Source organism: Littorina saxatilis, linkage group LG3 (assembly GCF_037325665.1).
Source record: "Littorina saxatilis isolate snail1 linkage group LG3, US_GU_Lsax_2.0, whole genome shotgun sequence".
Lineage (NCBI taxonomy): Eukaryota > Metazoa > Mollusca > Gastropoda > Littorinimorpha > Littorinidae > Littorina > Littorina saxatilis.
In genome coordinates, this window is record NC_090247.1 from 45351751 (window position 1) to 45372542 (window position 20792).

General features: G+C 42.7%; 2 protein-coding genes across 2 annotated transcripts in view; one reads left to right on the forward strand and one right to left on the reverse strand.

The window, feature by feature from the left end:
• Positions 1–1741: 1741 nt before the first annotated feature.
• LOC138961214 (xylan 1,4-beta-xylosidase-like) lies at positions 1742–6058 on the reverse strand. Its single transcript, XM_070332814.1, has 5 exons — positions 5733–6058; positions 5089–5245; positions 3308–3379; positions 2445–2535; positions 1742–2022 (listed from the first exon to the last, which is right to left on the reverse strand). Exons 1-5 carry the CDS (start codon positions 6056–6058, stop codon positions 1742–1744), a joined length of 927 nt encoding a protein of 308 aa, XP_070188915.1.
• Positions 6059–8984: 2926 nt separating this feature from the next.
• The window catches only part of LOC138960784 (uncharacterized), a 31652-nt gene continuing 19844 nt past the window's right edge, over positions 8985–20792 (forward strand). The window contains exons 1-10 of the mRNA XM_070332433.1: positions 8985–9184; positions 9273–9655; positions 10033–10192; positions 10415–10591; positions 11099–11190; positions 11756–11982; positions 14431–14681; positions 14811–15048; positions 15902–15991; positions 16125–16336. Coding sequence (XP_070188534.1) covers positions 9333–9655; positions 10033–10192; positions 10415–10591; positions 11099–11190; positions 11756–11982; positions 14431–14681; positions 14811–15048; positions 15902–15991; positions 16125–16336 — 1770 coding nt within the window. The 5' untranslated portion in view covers positions 8985–9184; positions 9273–9332. The remainder of the gene's footprint in view (positions 9185–9272; positions 9656–10032; positions 10193–10414; positions 10592–11098; positions 11191–11755; positions 11983–14430; positions 14682–14810; positions 15049–15901; positions 15992–16124; positions 16337–20792) is intronic.

The window sequence follows — 20792 nt, forward strand, 5'->3', positions numbered from 1 at the left end:
TGTGCATAAAATGCCAACAAAACAACTCAAACGATTTTTTTTTCAGAATTGTATTCAAAATGACACATTTGTGCATTGCATATAAAAAAAAACACTGAGAAAATTGGTTCAGCAAGTTAGAAATCAGAGCACATTGTGCAGTCAATAGAATGTCTCAATACCGTGAAACCTGCCACCTACACAAAGAGAATGTTCAATTACTTTCTTTTCTATTTTGGGACTGAATCAACAAAGACATCAAATAATGCGGAAAACACAAACACACACACAAACACACACACACACACACACACACACACACACACACATAAAACACACACACACACACACATTTATACAAACAATGCACACACAGACACACACACACACACACACACACACACACACACACATTTATACACACACCAGTGGCTGATTCAGAGTGGGGGGGGGGGGGGGCAAAGGGAAAGAAAAAAGAAAGAAAAAAAAAGAGAGAGAGAGAGAGAGAGAGACAGAGAGAGACACAGAGAGAGAGAGAGATGATTAAATGACAGTTTTTGAGCTCAGGTGGCACTAGATTGTGTCATTTTGCTTCCTTGAGAGAAAAAATTCCGGGGGGGGGCAAGCCCCCGGACACCCCTCCCCACCCCTCCCTCCGCCCCCCCCCCCCCCCCTAGCATGTTCGGGCGCTTCGCGCACTCAAATACGGCGCTTTGCGCCATCAACTTCAAGCCTTCAAGTTTGTGCAAAAATGTGTGGGTGTGCCCCCGCCCTTGCACACTAACACTGACACAAACACTAAAACACACACAAAAACACTACACTTTTTTGATCACCCATACGACATTAACGCAGCTGACGGTCATTCTTCGGCTCTCACACTCAGGTATATGTGTGTTAACAAGCACAGACACAGACACACACACACACACACACACACACACACACACACACACACACACACACACACACACACACACTCAGGTATATGTGTGTTAACACTGAAGCACACACACACACACACACACACACACACACACACACACACACACACACTCAGGTATATGTGTGTTAACACTGAAGCACACACACACACACACACACACACACACTCACACACACACACACACACACACACATACTTACACACTTACAAGGTGTGTGTGGGTGTGTGTGTACTGTGTGCAATCAGATGATTTTTTGCTGCTAAATAATTACATTGATTCATGATTCTTTGTGTTAATCGTGCCTCTACGGCTATACAAAATAAATAACATTATTTGGAGGCACGTACGATCCTGTCAAGGAGGCACGTACGGATCAGTTTTCAGAGAGAAAGGAGGCACGTACGAAGATTTTTTACACTTAGGCCTACCTTCTTTGATCACGCACATGGCATTAACGCACAGAGATACACCGTTAAAACAAACAGTAGCAATGTATAACACCTTTAAGTATACTATACTAGTTAAAAGATCGTGCTGAAGTGAGCAGTTTGTGTGTAGACGTTAGATCTTGTTCAGATTTTGCTCCGTTAGTTGTGATATTGTACCTGCACGCAATGATATGACGCAATCAGAACGCATCGCAAACTGCGTTCTTGCGTCAGCACTAAGACGAACACCTTCTGTTTCAATTTCAATTGTTTCAGTTCTTCAACTACTGTAGGCTATCTAAGACAGCTGACAGCCATTTTTCGGGGCAAACCCGCCAAATTCTGCCTTGTTAGGTGGATCAAAAGTGCTGTACTAACTGAGGTGGATCAGATTGTCGAGGGAGGGTCCACGGTGTGTTTGTTGAACTTGCTCTTCAATGGCAGAAAGCCATTCTGGTTCTTCAGCAGAACAAAGCTCTTCATCGCCGCCTCCAGTGTCAGAGCTTGGTGGGCGGGGCTATGGATGATTGACAGGTCCAGTGTGGAGTAAGGGTTCATGGAAGGCGGGTCAAACTCGCCGAGACGCATATGCATGCGCGTGTAGAACAGGGGCTTGATGCGTTCCATGACAGTAGTTTCATTCAGCAAACCAGCTTTCACGGCGTCAACTTCAAAAAGAAAAATTACAAATAACACTGAAGAGTAGAGAGACTGCTGCAAAAAAGCAATTTTTTTCCGTTTATGAATTTGTGATCCATACGCCAGGGTTATACTGGCATTCAAGCAATGGGTTAACATTATAATAGTGGGAAGCTTATTGCTGATGTTGAATCAAAAATGGATGCATGCCTTAGGGTTATCTGTGTGTACCTCTAATATCGGACACAACAGGCCCATACAGCAAAAGGCAACGCTCCATCAAGCTGCATGTTGTAAATGTTTTCCCCAATGTGGGCTCCTACAACTTGTATCAAATGAGCGCCAAACTCGTGTTTCACAGCACGAGCGTAAGAGTATTTGTATCTACTTGAGAATTTTCGGATTGAGGTGACCAGTCTATGGACAGGTTGTACAGTTTGTGAACACTGACCGATGCTCATCATGACGTTATGTGTGAGGTTTCCAGAGATCTCCAGACTGGCTCCGGCATGGACAGCAGCAGCGGCGGCCTCGGGGAAGGTCTGTACATGGTGGTGATCCGTCACGATGTGCTCCAAGGCACCTTCGTCACTCGGATGACGTAGCCAGTGAAACCCCACGTGTCCCTCGGGATCTCAGTCAGCAGTTCGTGGCTGGCACATGTCGGTACACCGTTGATGCTGAAACAAACATGTATTTTGGAATGGAGAATAAGGAGTTGACGGGATAAGAGGTAACAAAAGAGTTGACGCTGTTCAACAACGATCAAGTTCTTATTGCTGTTTTGGGCTGAAACTAGTTGCGGGTTAAAACCAAAACGACAGTAAGGGAACAAAAACTCCATGACTTTTGGCCCGAAGGCTATCAAAAACTTGTGTTGGCTGCTTTGGATTTGAAAAAAACCAGTTAGTCACTTGGTATGAAAATGTCAAAGGAATGTCATTATTTACAAAACCGGCTACGTAAACACCACAATCCACCCCCCTCCCCCCACCCCATCTTTTCTGTGTGTGTGTGTGTGTGTGTGTGTCTCTCTCTCTCTCTCTCTCTCTCTCTCTCTCTCTCTCTCTCTCTCTTTCTTTCTTTCCCCCATCTTCTCCCTCCGTGTGTCTCTCTCTCTCTCTCTCTCTCTCTCTCTCTCTCTCTCTCTCTCTCTCTCTCTCTCTCTCTCTCTCTCGCTCGCTCTCTTTTTCTCTCTCTCCCCCCCCCCTCCCATCACGCACACGTATATTATGTTTATCTATTCATGGTTTCTTAACTCATGGGCTTCAGGACACGTTGGTATTAATTACCTGTTATAGCTGCACATGAGACTGTATAGGTGCCCGCTTTAACACACGCCTTGAAGGCAGGTAGGAACGTCTGGTACCAGTCCACGTTGGTCAGCTGTAGCACACAAGATGCATTTCGTTATCAACAGGTTGAAATGGATGAGACTACACATGGCATGTGTAGCCGATAACGCAAACAAAGAATAAATAAACACACCCTTAAAAGTTGTAGTTCAACAAAATTGAGACAATCGGAAGCTGTCGCAGAGTTATCGTTACATACAGCAAAAGTTAGCATGTGTCTAGCAGCTTTTGGAAGCATTTCTCCACATGTGAGTCACCTTTATTTTAATACATCTCTCAGAGGTAACCTTAAAGACAAGGTTAGCCATATCACCTTTGCATCAAGCTTTTCATGGCCCGCTTCCGGGCCACCATATGCATCAAAGTGTTTACAGCCTGCGTTGGCCAGAATGTACCGACTGTGGTTGCCTTAGAGACCGTGTACAAAATGTGTTGCTAGGATTCCACTAAGGTTGGGGTCTTCGCCATAGGTTTCCTGCAAAAGGGGATGAAAATACAGATACTGTATGAGAAATAAAAACAGCAGGCGAGCGAAGAAGAAAAACATAACGAAGACCCAGAACAATGAGAGAAACAACACCACAATGGCAACATTGTTCAAAGCGTCTTCAAAATCGGTTGTTCTTTAAAAGTCGCCAGCCAACTCATCATCGTATTTTAAAACTCAAACAATTGTCAAGTGTTTTTTTGTTATTCGTGCATGCCTCTCTGCTTCAAACAACAAGTCTCCACTGTCTGTAGGAATGCCTACTATGAACTGAGAAAAATTAGCTCCATCCGCCACTGCCTTTCTTCCGATGCTACAAAAACCCTCATTTGCTCTCTCGTTCTTTCAAGGCTAGATTACGGAAATGCCCTTCTTTCTGGTTCTTTTGACTATCTCATTGAAAAACTGCAGAAAGTACAGAACAACTCCGCTAGATTAATCACAAAGACCCCTAAAAGACACCACATCACACCTGTTTTGAGATCTCTTCACTGGCTGCCTGTAAGAAGTCGTATTCAATACAAAATTGCATGCATTTGTTTCTCTTTCTTTCATGGTACAGGACCTGCTTATCTCTCTGAGATGTTATCAAAATATTCAAACCTCTCCTCTCTTCGCTCTGCAACAGATACCAATGTACTTAGTAAACCAAAAAGAAACAGAAAATCAACTAACTATGGATTTGAGAGATCCTTCAAGTACCAGGGACCTCTTGTCTGGGAGAAAATCCCCCGGAGCATTAGGGATTCCCAGTCACCATCTGCCTTTAGAACAGCCCTCAAAACACACATGTTTAAGTTAGACCTCTGAAGGAGATCCCATGATCGGTGAGTCATTGGCGCTGCCACGTGTATTATCCACTAAAGTGTGGCGTTCGTGAAGATGTGTATGTGCCTGTGTGTGTTGTACTAGTATAACGTATGCGTACATAGAATGACATTGCGGGTTACCTGAACATTGACAATGACGAAAGAAAGATTGTGTGTGTGTGTGTGCGCGCGCGCGTGTGTGTGTGTGTGTGTGTGCGTGTGCGTGTGTGTGTGCGTGCGTGTGTGGGTGTGTGTGACCATGTTTGAATTTATTCGGATTTAGTTCTCTTTCCTTGTTTGTATTATGATTATGTAAGTGTAAAGCGCTCTGGGCTTGTCACCACGAGGTTTACGCGCTATATAAGTAATCGTTATTATTATTATTATGCCTACGCTTGTGTGTGATGCTTGGCAAAGACCTCAGGTTATACAGGTCCTACCTACCGGGTTCCTGCCCCATCTGGGGTCCCTCATGATGTTGATGACAGGCGAGAAACAGGACAGCCCACGACCATCGCCATACACTCCGTGTCTCATGTAGTCGTACTTGGCGCGTAACTCCAGCGCTGTGGCAGGTGCAACATGGTACAGTAGCTCAGGGCTGTGGGGGACATAAATAATGGGTTTGTTTATAAAGAAGACAAACTCGAGTATAGGATTGTAACATAAAAAATAATAGATCTGCATATTGAAAAATCCTGTATCCTTTTTGTACCAGGCTATGCAACGAAATTGTACTTGTTGTTACAATCAAGCAAAGATGTCGAAAACACGGAGGAGAAAATAATTACGCCTTTGCAGAGCATGCTGTGGAATGACCGAGTGCTAGAGAAGAAAGGTGTATAATGTGGGCACATTGCCGTCCTTAAAGAATAAATAGTCTGACTTTATCTTTTTTGAATGCCGCTATACAAAAGTCAACGTTTTATTTCCTTCCGGTCTGGCGAAGAAGGGTATAGCGTATACAATTTACAGAAAAACAATACCTGTGCCAATGTTAACAATTAATAACGACATCAATAAAAGCAACATTGCAAACTAGATAAAATGTCATTTACAAAATAAACTGAATCCAATCAATTGCGTACCTGAACGTTGCAGCCAGCCCGATAGCCATAGGAAAGGAGGTAGCGGCACCATTATAGGCCACACCGTGCAGACACTCTGTGTTCCACGAGTAAGGCCCCACCCCCAGACGCGGGATGGGCGGGGCCGGGCTGACCAGGATACCACGCCCACCTCGTGCCATCTGCAGTTGCATTTCCTCCAGGGTCAGTTGCGACACCAAGTTGTCCACCCTTGTTGCCCACGGCAACGTCGACACGTAGCGGAACGGATAGCCTGGAATCGCCGCCGTTGTTAGGCAACCAAGAATTGCCAGAAAGGCCAAAAAGCCTTGGGCGAGCCTGAACATGTTTACAGCAAAGTTACAACAAAAACGAGCCAATAACCTCTAACCTGTCCAAAATCCTTCCACTGACGGAATGGATGAACGATATGAAAAGGAAGGTTCTGTTCAGTCCCAGAGTGCACATATACGACTATGGTTATATCAAAAACAAGCAATTAAAGTAAAACGTTTAATGCTGAGCCGGCTCTTTGACACATATTACACATTAGATTTGAACAATGTCTTTTGTGTTTACAATGAATTCTACGTTCTGTCGGCTACACGAGTTCAGTCTAGCAGAGGTCTTATCAGCTCTCTCTCTCTCTCTCTCTCTCTCTCTCTCTCTCTCTCTCTCTCTCTCTCTCTCTCTCTCTCTCTCTCTCTCTCTCTCTCTCTATCTCTCTCTCTCTCTCTCTCTCTCTCTCTCTCTCTCTCTCTCCCTTGTGATTGTGAATTCAAGTGGCAGGCACAATTACAGTATATTTGCAAGAAAGTAGCCAAGAACGTTTTCCTCCTATCCAAGTTAAAGCAATTTACGGACAGAAGGACTCTGGAAATGTTCCACCATGCTCATGTAATGCCTCACATCAATTATGTTTCGACGCTCTGGGATGGCAGCAGTGATGTCCACTTGAAAAAGTTAGATTCTCTCTATCGTCGCTCGGCTAAACTCATCGTAAAGGATAATGCCCCAACAGATATGAAATTAAAAATGCTTAACTTTCTTCCACTGGAAAAGCATCTCAAGTTAAACAAAGCCATTTTCATGCATAAATTGTATTACGGTAAAGTGCCGATTTACATTACACCATTATTTAATAAAGCTACCGACAGATATGGGTCGGTCAACTTGATCCCAACGATTCCACGAATTGACTTTTATAAGACCAGTCTTGCTTTTTCGGGTACATCAGTTTGGAATTCACTTCCATCACCCTTTAAGCACTTAAAGTCATTAAAAAGTTTTAAAAAATGTGTCAAAAAACACTTAATGTCTGAGTAGTTTAACGCGTTTTGATTTACCACACCAGAGACATACATTGGCGAAGATAACGCGAGTGGAAAGACAGAGCTTCGCATCTCTTCTATCTATGTCTCTGACCACACTTAGTATTACGCCAAAGATATGCTGTGCATTGTATATTCTGAACATATCTTTGTTGTACTATTGCTACATGTTCGATTGCTACCAGCTTGTACTTATAATTACTTGCATAGTATGCATTTTATTTTATGAATAACCACATATGTATGCTCTTCATGCATCATCTTCATCATCATCATCATCATCATCATCATCATCATCATTATCATCATCGTCATCTTTATCATCACGTGCTGAAGTTTTCTGACCTCCTTTTGTTGGTTAACTTTTTTAACTTTTTAATTTTTCAATGTTATCATTTTGTGTCTGTGCGTCCCAAGGACAGATTGTAAGAAAAGGCGTAGCCTTAAATCTTAATCCTTGTTAAATAAAGTTCAATTCAATTCAATTCAATTCTCTCTCTCTCTCTCTCTCTCTCTCTCTCTCTCTCTCTCTCTCTCTCTCTCTCTCTCTTTCTCTCTCTCTCTCTCTCTCTCTCTCTCTCTCTCTCTCTCTCTCTCTCTCTAGCTCTCTCTCTCTCTTTCTCTTCATTAGGGAATAGCTTGACATTTTGATTTCTTTACTTCTTTTCGTGGGGGGGGGGGGGGGGGCGTTCGGGGGTGGTGGTGGTTTTAGAAAAGCCTGTAAATCCCATGTGACGTCAAAAGCGCTCACAGTTGGTTAACCTCGTAAAATCTAGAAGTTTATTTTACAACTTACCATTTTGCGAAATTTATTTTACAACTTACCATTTTGCGAATTTTCACATTAAAAGCATCAAAATAGCAGAAGGAAAAATCTACAACATCAAAAACAAAACAAACAAGTCGCGTAAGGCGAAATTACAACATTTAGTCAAGCTGTCGAACTAACAGAATGAAACTGAACTCACTGCATTTTTACAGCAAGAGCGTATACTCGTAGCATTGTCAGTCCACCGCTCGATGCAATGGCAGTGAAATTGACAAGAAGAGCGGGGTAGTAGTTGCGCTGAGAAGGATAGCACGCTTTTCTTTATCTCTATTCTTTTTAACTTTCTGAGCGTGTTTTTAATCCAAACATATCACATCTATATGTTTTTGGAATCAGGAACCCACAAGAAATAAGATGAAATTGTTTTTAAATCGATTTCGGAAATTTTATTTTAATAATAATTTTTGTATTTTTAATTTTCAGAGCTTGTTTTTAATCCAAATATAACATATGTATATGTTTTTGGAATCAGAAAATGATGAAGAATAAGATAAACGTAAATTTGGATCGTTTTAAAAAAAAATTTTTTTTTACAATTTTCAGATTTTTAATGACCAAAGTCATCAATTAATTTTTAAGCCACCAAGCTAAAATGCAATACCGAAGTCCGGCTTTCGTCGAAGATTGCTGGGCCAAAATTTCAATCAATTTGATTGAAAAATGAGGGTGTGACAGTGCCGCCTCAACTTTTACAAAAAGCCGGATATGACGCCATCAAAGATATTTATCGAAAAAAAGAAAAACCCGTCCGGGGATATCATTCCCAGGAACTCTTACGTCAAATTTCATAAAGATCGGTCCAGTAGTTTGGTCTGAATCGCACCACACACACACACATACAAACAGACACACATACACACACACACACACACACACATACACCACGACCCTCGTCTCGATTCCCCCCTCTACGTTAAAACATTTAGTCAAAACTTGACTAAATGTAAAAAGGAGAGTGACCTATGGAGATAAAATGTGTGGTCATGTTGCACTTAAACATTCCAAACAGGTTAGCAAATTATGCAAAAGTTGAGCGATAAGAAGACCAGATGACCTACATAACAATTGCACCGGTTGTATCTGCTGTTTTGTATTCAGCGTAAACTTGTGCGTTATGAGAACTCAAATTGAATGAATAAAACATGTTAATGTAGCTGTCCAGTGCCTTTGTGCTAATTTATCCGTTTTGGGTTGAAATGTTTTGGATAAACATGATGTGTTAAGCCTTTTGGGGTGTTTGTTTCTTGAATCGAAACGAGGCATTTGTCGACAATTTCACAGTCATAGAATAAACCTGCTTTTGGATTTCTGTGGTGAGTATTATAGGGAAAAAAACGGCTTTAATTGCTTGAAAAAACATCATAATAAAAGCGAGTTTTCGATTCAATTGTGTGTGTGCAGAGGAGCCTCATCCATTGGGTGTATTTTACCTCCGTACTCCGTCAAGGTACAGATTCAGCCATGGTAAAAGTTCACCTTCTTATTATCGTCGTCTTGACAACCGTTGCTTCACTTGGAACAGTTACACTCAAAGACTACCCGTTCCGTAACGTGTCATTGCCATGGGCAACAAGGGTGGATAACTTGGTGTCACTGCTGACACTGGAGGAAATTGAACTACAGATGTCACGAGGTGGGCGAGGTTCTCTGGTCAGTCCAGCCCCGCCCATCCCGCGCCTGGGGGTGGGGCCATACTCGTGGAACACAGAGTGTCTGCACGGAATAGCGTACAGCGGTCCCGCCACTTCCTTTCCCATGGCCATTGGGTTGGCTGCTACTTTCAGGTCAGTTCATACAATCTTGTTCAAGATATCCGGTATACTCAAGCCATTCAATGGAGAGAAAAACAACGACAATTGAAGCAAATAGATTGATAATTAAGCCAGTTAACCTTTTTCAAGCAGTTTAGCTTTTTGGCAACTGAAATTGTCATACAGAATAATTAATTCATGAAATTTAAAATTAAGCGTAGTTGCATTAGATATTTAAAAATTCGATGTATATGCAAGGTGGTAAATATAGCTAAAACTGGGGAGTACATGTATTGTCTTAATTAGTTACCCTATTTTTACCAGATATCACGTTGTATTTTGTTGTTCGTCGTTAAAGAAATGGCAACTTGTGTCAGTTGAAAATTCCCTTCCAATATATTTTTACACAGTCCTGAGCTGCTCTACCGTGTTGCACGTGCGACAGCGCTGGAATTACGCGCGAAGTACAACGACTACATGAGACACGGTGTGTATGGTGATGGTCGTGGACTGTCCTGTTTCTCGCCTGTCGTCAACATCATGAGGGATCCCAGGTGGGGCAGAAATGCGGTATGTTGTTTACCTTGTTGCTCAGCTTGATTTTCTTCCTTTGTTTTGTTTCAAACTCAAATATGTCATCTTACGGATGACTGACAAATAACTTTTAGTTTAGCATTAGTTTACAAAGCATAGTTCAAAAGTCATTTCTGTTAACGGATAAATCTTCAAATTCAATATCGATTAATAAAAAAAAAAAGCCATGTTTGAGTTTGTTTTTCTTTTTTTTTAAAGGAAACATATGGCGAAGACCCTGTTTTTACTGGTATCCTAGCAACACATTTTATCCATGGTCTTCAAGGCAACGACGTGGACAGTCGTTACATCATAGCCAGCGCTGGTTGCAAGCATTTCGATGCTTACGCCGGGCCGGAAAACATTCCTACCCCAAGGAACAAATTCGACGCTCAGGTACGCATCTGCAGAAATCCGATATACCTTGATTTATATGATTCGTTTCTAAAGCAAAGCACCCTACCCTTCGTTTCCCAAAATTACCCACTTCTAACAGTTACTATGAACAAAAGAAAAAAGGAACACAAAATGATACCTCAATTTTTTTTAGTAAGCATGCATGCTTATCTGTTTGTGACTTTAGCAAAGTGAATGCACTTGAACAACTAAATGTACAAGCATAGTATTAACATGACATAGTAAAGCGTTGAGTCTGACAATTGTCTTAAACATCTAAGAGCGTGCTCAGGATAGACATTTACTTTTTGTCATTAAAAGAAGCTAAGGAACCCGAAACATAGAAACGATAAAGTAGCTAGAATAATCAGCAGCTGAAACATATGTTGCTTGTGGTCGGACATTTTCAGTTGTGCACCATGGGGACAAGCGGTGATGCGAATATAAACGGTGTCACAGATGTCCTAATCGCTGCAAACCGCATCCAATTAGTTTTGTTCATTACAGGTGAGCGAGGTGGACTGGCACCAGACGTTCCTACCTGCCTTCAAGGCCTGTGTGGATGCCGGTACCTACAGTCTCATGTGTAGCGAAAACAGGTCAAGACACATTCATACTGTTTGAAGAATAAGTGTTACAATAACAATCACCTTTTTCGTTTGCAATTCCATAAATAAAGTGTACTCTGTGCTTCCAGTTCTTCAGCTTGACTATAAATCAAACACAAAATATATATTGTTCCTGCATGAATACAAAACGTTAAACTTAATAAACAGCAGTGACTGATTGGTGGGCTTGATGGTCGATGTGGAATTTCTGTGGTAAATGTCTACATTCCGTAACTGAGAATTGAAGTGAACTAGGCCGCACCCTTCCTTGGAAGTCAGATAGCTCTGTAATTATTAAGATGTGTTTTTTTCTGAACCTCAGAGTTACTATATAGATATAAGCCTATTATGGTTGTTAGTTGGTTGGTTCCTAGTATGACCATGCAATCTTAAACCTTGGTTTGGGTGACATTACTAAAGTAACCATTGTTTTATTACCAAGTGACAAAAAATGAATGTGAAATGTTGCTGCCATGAAAGTAATACTTACGACGATATAAAGTTGTATCGCATCGTATACACACACCATTATCTGTCCGTCGCCTATGCGTCTCAGCGTGAACGGAGCACCAGCATGTGCCAACCGCAGACTGCTGACAGAGATCCTGAGAGACGAGTTGGGCTTCAAGGGCTACGTGGTCAGCGACGAAGCTGCGCTGGAGCACATTGTCACTGACCACCAATATGTCCGAACATTCACGGAGGCGGCCGCTGCCGCGGTCAACGCCGGCGTCAATCTGGAGATCTCTGGCAACCTCACGCACAATGTTATGATGAACATTGGTCAGCACTATTCATAGTTTAAAAACGCTTATGTAACACTGTGTTGATGTGCAACTTTGACTGTCTTTGGTACGCATGTGGCTATGCCTGAAACCTGAATCCCGTCAATTTGTCAAAGATCACATGACAGAAGACAACATAGAATAAAATCATGTAGGGGAGAGTTACTGGTATCGTACCACTTAAGGACAAACAGCTCTATAGCGCAACCATTTTATGCTAGGCACTTCAAATTGTCCATAAACACTCATCTCCTGTGCCTTCAACGTTCCGTATATTGTTTGCAATGAAAAAAACGCAAACTTGGTTTCAGTACGAATTTTAAAAAATCATCCAAATGGTACGAATTACAAGACCAGTTCTGTAATGCGTACCTGTCAGTCACATATAACGTACTGGGGGTACGATATTAGTGACCTTGTGGTACAATATCAATAACTCTTGAAGCAGCGTTGAAGCCCATTCCGTTTGCAATGGCTGCCAGACATTTTTTCATGTCCTCTGATGTCCAGTTCGAGGGGGAAAGCATTTTTCTGAAACAACTTCAGGCTTCAGACTTCTTAATAAGTACTCCTAAATGGATCATTTGGCAATTAATAGGAGGTTGTGTCATCCTGCATATCGTACCAGAAGTCATTGTTATCGTACCACCGGCAGAGGCAACAGCTCCGCTTGAACCTCAGAAACCAAATGTGCCTCCAGACACACAGATCCCTTAGACGGCCGAGGCTGTGGCCTCTAAGGTTCTCTTGTACCAAACCGCCTCCTGACTCTGCATCAGATTGCTTGCGCTGGCATCTGCTTACATAGACCCACATTAAGTCACCACCGAGTGGTAGACACAGACGACATTTGGTAGCACTGACTGCCAGCTTCACGGTAATGCGTACCCATACCGCGGCTCTGCATGGGTGGGAATGTTCTGAGCAAAACACTATGTGATACTCCATACCCCCCGCCCTCCATGGAACTTCTTGACCCCAACAAATTGGGGGGGGGGGGAGCTTGCCCAGTCGGTAGAGGCGCTGGCTTTAAAACCGGTTGTTACTATCAGCGTGGGTTCAACCCCCAAGTTCGGCGCGGGATGTGTGTCCCAGAGTCAACTTTGTGCAGACTCTCCTCGGTGTCCGAACACCCCCGTGTGCACGCATACACATGCGCACGATAAAGATCCCAGGGTCACAGCGAAAGCCTCAGGCCTTGGAAACACGAATACATGCATGCAAAAATATGAAGCCCGGGTGTCCGTTCGGCCAACAGCCAAAAAAGTAACCAGTTCAGCACTGACCCAAGACGACCCAACCCGGTCCCTAGCCCATTTCAGGTCTCCTCTAGCAGCCGGCAGCCAGCTGTCTACATCCCCCCCCCCCCCCCCCCCGCATTTTTATTTTTTATTTTCATACAAAGCCGGGATTTCCCGTGTAACATGCCCCTAATGGCTTTGCCGTGAGGGCGTAAAACTTTCATTTTCTCTCTCTCACGATATGCGTGACTTCGGTAGGCTGGACAATAAGTAGATCTAGCCTTCCACATGTAAAGCAAAGGCCAACGTTTTGATCCAAATGCAGCCTACACTCAACAAGGTATTAATGTATAGTCAAGTTAATTTGCTCAGTGGTGTAGTCTTTGCATAGTCACACAAATTTGTCACTACGAAAATAACATCAAAATGCGAAAAAAGTGAATTTTTCTTTCTTGCTGGTGGTTTTCTCGCTAGCTGCCATGTTGACACTGGAATAATGCTTCTTTCCTACGGGGTTCTCCCCACACTTCAGCAGGGGCTTCAGGCATTCGTCATTTCGCGGGAATGGGGGTGGTACGATATGGATAACAGGTACGCAACCAGTAACTCTCCCCTACATGTATAACAAATCTGTAGTTGTTGATTTTTGCAATCGCTCCTGAAGGCAATGTGACGCAGGACAATAAAGTTCTAAAGAACGGAAGACAAGAGACCACACCACCACCAGCACTCCCTTGTTATTGTTGGTTCCGTAGAAATTAATGTTCAGAGTTTTCATATAACATGTGGATTGGAGAAACATGTAAATGTGGTGTATGTATACTTCTTGAGTTTTGATGAGTAGTTCTTTTCCTTGTCAGTCTCTCTTCCTTTTCTTGTCTCTCAGGGCTCCCGTTCCCCATAATTTACTTCTTATCTCTGGCTGTAAACAAGTTTAAATTTAATCGTAAAGCTTTGATAGTCAACACTACTTCCTGTTCTCCTTGTCATATTGTGTACATTTGGACAGCACAGCGCGCAACACACTCTCTCGTCTGCTCTTGTTTAATTAATATTGAAGTTGATTTCCTGTCCACAAATTGGTTAAGCAAAACAACACGTCGCATTATTTCTTCATCATTCCTAAACTACAGTAACAGAACTCACAATTCAAAAGTAGATCTGTTCGTGTGTTCGTCTGCTAACATGGCAGTCTGTATCTGCAGGAGAAGCAGTGAAGGCTGGTTTGCTGAATGAAACTACTGTCAGGGAACGCATCAAGCCCCTGTTGTACACGCGCATGCGTCTCGGCGAGTTTGACCCGCCTTCCATGAACCCTTACTCCACACTGGACCTGTCAATCATCCAGAGCCCCGCCCACCAAGCTCTGACACTGGAGGCGGCGATGAAGAGCTTTGTTTTGCTGAAAAACAAGGACGGCTTTCTGCCAATAAAGAGCTATTTCAACCAAGTGGCGGTGAGTGTACTATGATTCTCTTTCCCTTCTCTTTTGTCGTGAAACCTGGAGAAGGAAAATCTCTCGTCTTGTTGTGTATCAGCAACGCAGATACGCACCAACCATTGTGCCAATCTGGTCTTGTTCCAGGTTGTGGGTCCCTTTGCCAACGACCAGGAGGCGCTGTACAACAACTACGCCCCCACCATGAACGAGTCACTGACCGTGACACCTGTGGAGGGTCTGGGCAAGCTGGCCAGCATGGTCACGTGGGCTAACGGCTGTGTCGAGAACCCTTTCGGTCCTTTGCCCTGTGACGACTACAACGCCACGGCCATCAAAGAGGCCGTCACTGGCGCTGACATCGTCTTCGTTTGTCTCGGAACAGGTGAACATGTGACAGTCAGATAATTATTTTTACATCTTTGCTTGTTGTGTTCAACCTGCATCTATCTTTGCTTAGTCCTTTCTGACTGTGTTTATATCCATTGCTGTTGTTTTTTGTATCTGATTGCAGCTGAATGTGTTGAGAAGAAATGCATTTTTTTTAATGATTTTTGTTTCAGTTTGTTTGTTTGTTTGTTTGTTTGTTTTATGGTTGGTTTTTTTTCTCACTTGGCTCGAAGGAAATGTACCCCCCGCGGGTTAGGGGGAAGAATTTACCCGATGCTCCCCAGCATGTCGTAAGAGGCGACTAACGGATTCTGTTTCTCCTTTTACCCTTGTTAAGTGTTTCTTGTATAGAATATAGTCAATGTTTGTAAAGATTTTAGTCAAGCAGTATGTAAGAAATGTTAAGTCCTTTGTACTGGAAACTTGCATTCTCCCAGTAAGGTCATATATTGTACTACGTTGCAAGCCCCTGTAGCAATTTTTTGATTAGTGCTTTTGGGAACAAGAAACAATTAACAAGTGGCTCTATCCCACCCCCCCCCTTTCCCTGTCGCGATATAACCTTGAACGGTTGAAAACGACGTTAAACACCAAATAAATAAAGAAAGAAAAAAATGAAATGTACATTTTCTTTCACTCTCACGCGGTTTGCTCCTTGCGTTTTTGCAATTCTCTCAATGAACTTAAGACTTCGTCAGATTAGTGTAAAATAATAACTTTATATATGTGTTAATCACCCAAAGAGATTTGTGCTTATTATGGCTACGCCAGTACATTCACTCACGTTCCGTTACACATGCTTTCCTCTCCCACAATAAGGAATAATAGCAATCTATATGTGGTGACAGGCTTGCAGGTGGAGAGAGAAGACAACGATCGTACTGACCTTGACTTGCCTGGAGGACAGATCATACTGCTCAAGGACGCCATCACGTTCGGTGAGTTATCCTTCATACAGCATTGAAGAAAAGGTATGAAACAATAATGATATTCTGGAAGATGTAAGGGTGATCGTCTGTTGAATTTTGAAACCAATGCGCCCAAAAATCCTCCTCGCCTCTGTTTATCCAGCCAACGGGGCCCCAGTCGTGTTGTTGCTGTTCAACGGCGGGCCCCTGAACGTGACGTGGGCGGACCAGAATCCCTCAGTGTCGGCCATCATGGAGTGTTGGTTTCCTGCCCAGAGTACGGGGACAGCGCTGCTGCACGTGCTGACCAATGAGGGCGGAACCAGCTCTCCTGCAGGACGTCTGCCCAGCACCTGGCCTCTCTTCTATGACCAAGTAAAACTACATTCTACTTGTTTGATTCTAGAAGGGGAATCGAGACGAGGGTGGTGATGTATGTGTGTGTGTATGTATGTATGTGTGTATGTGTGTGTGTGTATGTGTGTGTGTGTGTGTGTGTGTGTGTATGTATGTGTGTGTGTTTGTGTGTGTGTGTGTGTGTGTGTGTGTGTGTGTGTGTGTGTGTGTGTATACATCGATTCCGAGAAAACTACTGGACCGATCTTCTTGAAATTTAACATGAGAGTTCCTGGGTATAATATCCCCAGATTTTTTCGATAAATATCTCTGATGACGTCATATCCGGCTTTTTGTGAAAGTTGAGGCCGCACTGTCACGCCTTCATTTTTCAATCAAATTGATTGAAATTTTGGTCAAGCAATCTTCGACGAAGTCCGGACTATGGGATTGCATTTCAGCTTTGGAGTTTAAAAAATATTTAATTATTTAGCTCATTAAATTTGTCATTAAAATCGAATTTTTACAAACAGATTTAAAAATGAATGTATCGTATTTTTCAATTTCTCCTTAATCCAAAAATGTATACATATGATATGTTAACTCTAAACATGAGCTCAGAATTACAGAAAATAGGTTAAGTAAGTACTGCGTTCGCACAGTACGCGGAGACAAGCGTGACCGGTCTGGGTCTTTTGGTGTGGTTGGTCGAGACTATCTTAAAATAGTTTCGTAGTCTCTGCGATGACTGATTTTTTGTGTTGATATGTGTTGATGCTGACAGCTTGACTAAATAGAGAATACTACATGGCTTGCTGTGTCGTACCAGATTTACACGAGTTATTTTTTTAAATATAGAACTGCGAGCAAAAGCGAGCTGTTCACTATTTGAAAAAGCAACGAGTGTAAATCTGGTACGACACAGCAAGCCATGTAGTATTCTGTTTATCCTACATACTGTACTTGCGTGTATTTTACTGAAAATGTCCTGCAGTCGAGGCAGCTAAATTGCATTGAAGACGTTTGTTTTGGAACCTCGATCTCTTCTAAAGCCTCGTGCAATCTATTACGTCAAAGCAAAGAAACGTCACTCTGAAAGTGTGGCGTGACGTGTTAGTTCTAAAGATTTATCGAGGGTAAATTACCGAGCGCAATTTTTTTTCTATAATGACGTTTGTCTCGGTGACTTTGGCATCATAAGCAGTGGAAAAACAGGTCCCTGCCAGACTTGCTTGACATGACCTCATTTACATGATATACACACGTGTGATTTGAACGATTATTATCTCACGGGTGTCTCTCTCACGTATGTAGGATAAATGTTTTTATATATCGCTTCACGCGACTTTTTGTTTTTTTTGGTTTGGTGTTAAACTGGCCTAGGGCGGGGATGTAGCTCAGTCGGTAGCGCGCTGGATTTGTATCCAGTTGGCCGCTGTCAGCGTGAGTTCGTCCCCACGTTCGGCGAGAGATTTATTTCTCAGAGTCAACTTTGTGTGCAGACTCTCCTCGGTGTCCGAACACCCCCGTGTGTACACGCAAGCACAAGACCAAGTGCGCACGAAAAAGATCCTGTAATCCATGTCAGAGTTCGGTGGGTTATAGAAACACGAAAATACCCAGCATGCTTCCTCCGAAAGCGGCGTATGGCTGCCTAAATGGCGGGGTAAAAACGGTCATACACGTAAAATTCCACTCGTGCAAACCACGAGTGCACGTGGGAGTTTCAGCCCACGAACGCAGAAGAAGAAGAAACTGGCCTAAAACCAGTTTGTCGTGATTAGTGTGGTGAGGGATTTATTTCCTCTCCTCGGTGTGCGAACACCCCCGTGTGCACGTATGCGCTCAATAAAGTATCAGGGCTTGTTAGTGAAACACGAATAACTGCATGCGGGGAAAAAATGGGTAGCGTGAGATTGTCCCCAAGGATAGCAATCTGAATTTTCTTGAAGGAATTTCACAAGGACAAGAAGATAATGTTGTGGTCTCGCTATTTTAAAAGTCATCCTTCCATTTACTCATATCATAGGCAAATACAAAGACTGAGAAGGCTGTAAATCCAGCCACATCAAAATGAGAATGTTCTTCTCCGCAGAAGTTTGTACTTCACGTTTTGGAGCTTTGCTATAAATGATATTGTCGGATATTGTCGAAAGACGTCTCTCTCTCTCTCTCTCTCTCTCTCTCTCTCTCTCTCTCTCTCTCTCTCTCTCTCTCTCTCTCTCTCTCTCTCTCTCTCTCTCTCTCTCTCTCTCTCTCTCTCTCTCTCTCTCTCTCTCTCTCTCTCTCTCTCTCTCTCTCTCTCTCTCTCTCTCTCTCTCTCTCTCTCTCTCTCTCTCTCTCTCTCTCTCTCTCTCTCTCTCTCTCTCTCTCTCTCTCTCTCTCTCTCTCTCTCTCTCTCTCTCTCTCTCTCTCTCTCTCTCTCTCTCTCTCTCTCTCTCTCTCTCTCTCTCTCTCTCTCTCTCTCTCTCTCTCTCTCTCTCTCTCTCTCTCTCTCTCTCTCTCTCTCTCTCTCTCTCTCTCTCTCTCTCTCTCTCTCTCTCTCTCTCTCTCTCTCTCTCTCTCTCTCTCTCTCTCTCTCTCTCTCTCTCTCTCTCTCTCTCTCTCTCTCTCTCTCTCTCTCTCTCTCTCTCTCTCTCTCTCTCTCTCTCTCTCTCTCTCTCTCTCTCTCGGCATCACAGAGGGTTTCAAATTATTGTTATTACATACACACAACACACACACACACACACACACACACACACACACAGACACACACACACACACTCACACACACACACACACACACACACACATACACACACACGTAATATGCAGGAAGGTGGTAAAAGATAAAAAACCTCTCTCTCTCTCTCTCTCTCTCTCTCTCTCTCTCTCTCTCTCTCTCTCTCTCTCTCTCTCTCCCTCCCTCTCTGCAGACTTTTAGACAAACTAGGGACGAAGATGATAGAATTGGCTTTGTAGAGGCCAAGAAAAGTTATAATTGTTTGAAAACAGCAAGAAGTGTCAATATAGACATGACAAAGCAAGTTCTCTGGCATCAAAGGTAAATAATTCCTCTGAGTTCTGGAAAGAGTTCAAGAGTGTGGCTGGACAGCAAAAAAGTAGTGTGAGTGACAAAATATGTTTACAGGAGTGGTATGATTATTTTAAAGGAGTATATGGATGTGAGCATGATGAAGTGGATAATGAAGAAATTGGGGAAAACAATGTGGGTCATGACAGTAATGCTGAAATCGATGACGACTTGAGTCTGAATGAAGATTTTTCTGGCGAAGAAGTTTTGCAGGCTGTGAACAAATTAAAGAATGAAAAAGCCTGTGGCACAGATGGTATTTTTGCTGAAATGTTGAAGTCTGGTGGCCAGGATGTTTTTGGTTTTTTTACGAAATTGTTTAAATGTAGTGTTTCGGTCTGGTGTTTATCCCAAGTTGTGGGCAGAGGCAATTATAATACCAATTTACAAGAAGCTGGATATGCATTTGGCTGATAATTACAGAGGAATTTCCCTATTGAGTATCATCGGAAAATGTAATACCTCCATATTAAACCAGAGATTGTATGATTATATGCATGCCAATGAAAAGATTGTCAAAAATCAAGCAGGTTTTCGGAAAAATTATTCCACAACTGACCATATTTTCACTTTGTATGCAATTGTTCAAAAATGTCTTAACAGAAAAGGTCACAAGTTATATGTGGCATTTGTGGATTTCCGTAAGGCTTTTGATTCTTTCTTTCTTTCTTTATTTGGTGTTTAACGTCGTTTTCAACCATTCAAGGTTATATCGCGACGGAAGGCTTTTGAATCTGTCAACCATAAGACATAAGACACAATACATAAGATCATTTATTGTCCATACAATTAATTACAATAGATGGAAAAGTGTGGTTCATCTGCTCTCAAAACAACCAAAACAATACATGACAACAACCTTAAAAAAACAAAAATAAGAACAATAAATCATATGAAGTAAGAACACCCAAAGTACTCCAGACAGACACGTCCGCCATATTTATACTGCACACACACACACACACACACACACACACACACACTCACACTCACACAAACACACACACACACACACACACACACACACACACACACACACACACACACTCTCGCACGCACACTCTCGCGCACATGATATATGAGTTATATATGACATATATATATATATGAGATATATGACACGTCCGCCATATATATACTGCACACACACACACACACACACACACACACACACACACACACACATACACACACACACGTAATATGCAGGAAGGTGGTAAAAGATAAACAAGTCGCGTAAGGCGAAAATACAATATTTAGTCAAGTAGCTGTCGAACTCACAGAATGAAACTGAACGCAACGCAACGCAGCAAGACCGTATACTCGTAGCATCGTCACTCCACCGCCCGTGGCAAAGGCAGTGCACGTGGAATTGACAAGAAGAGCGGGGTATTCGTTGCGCTGAGAAGGATAGCACGC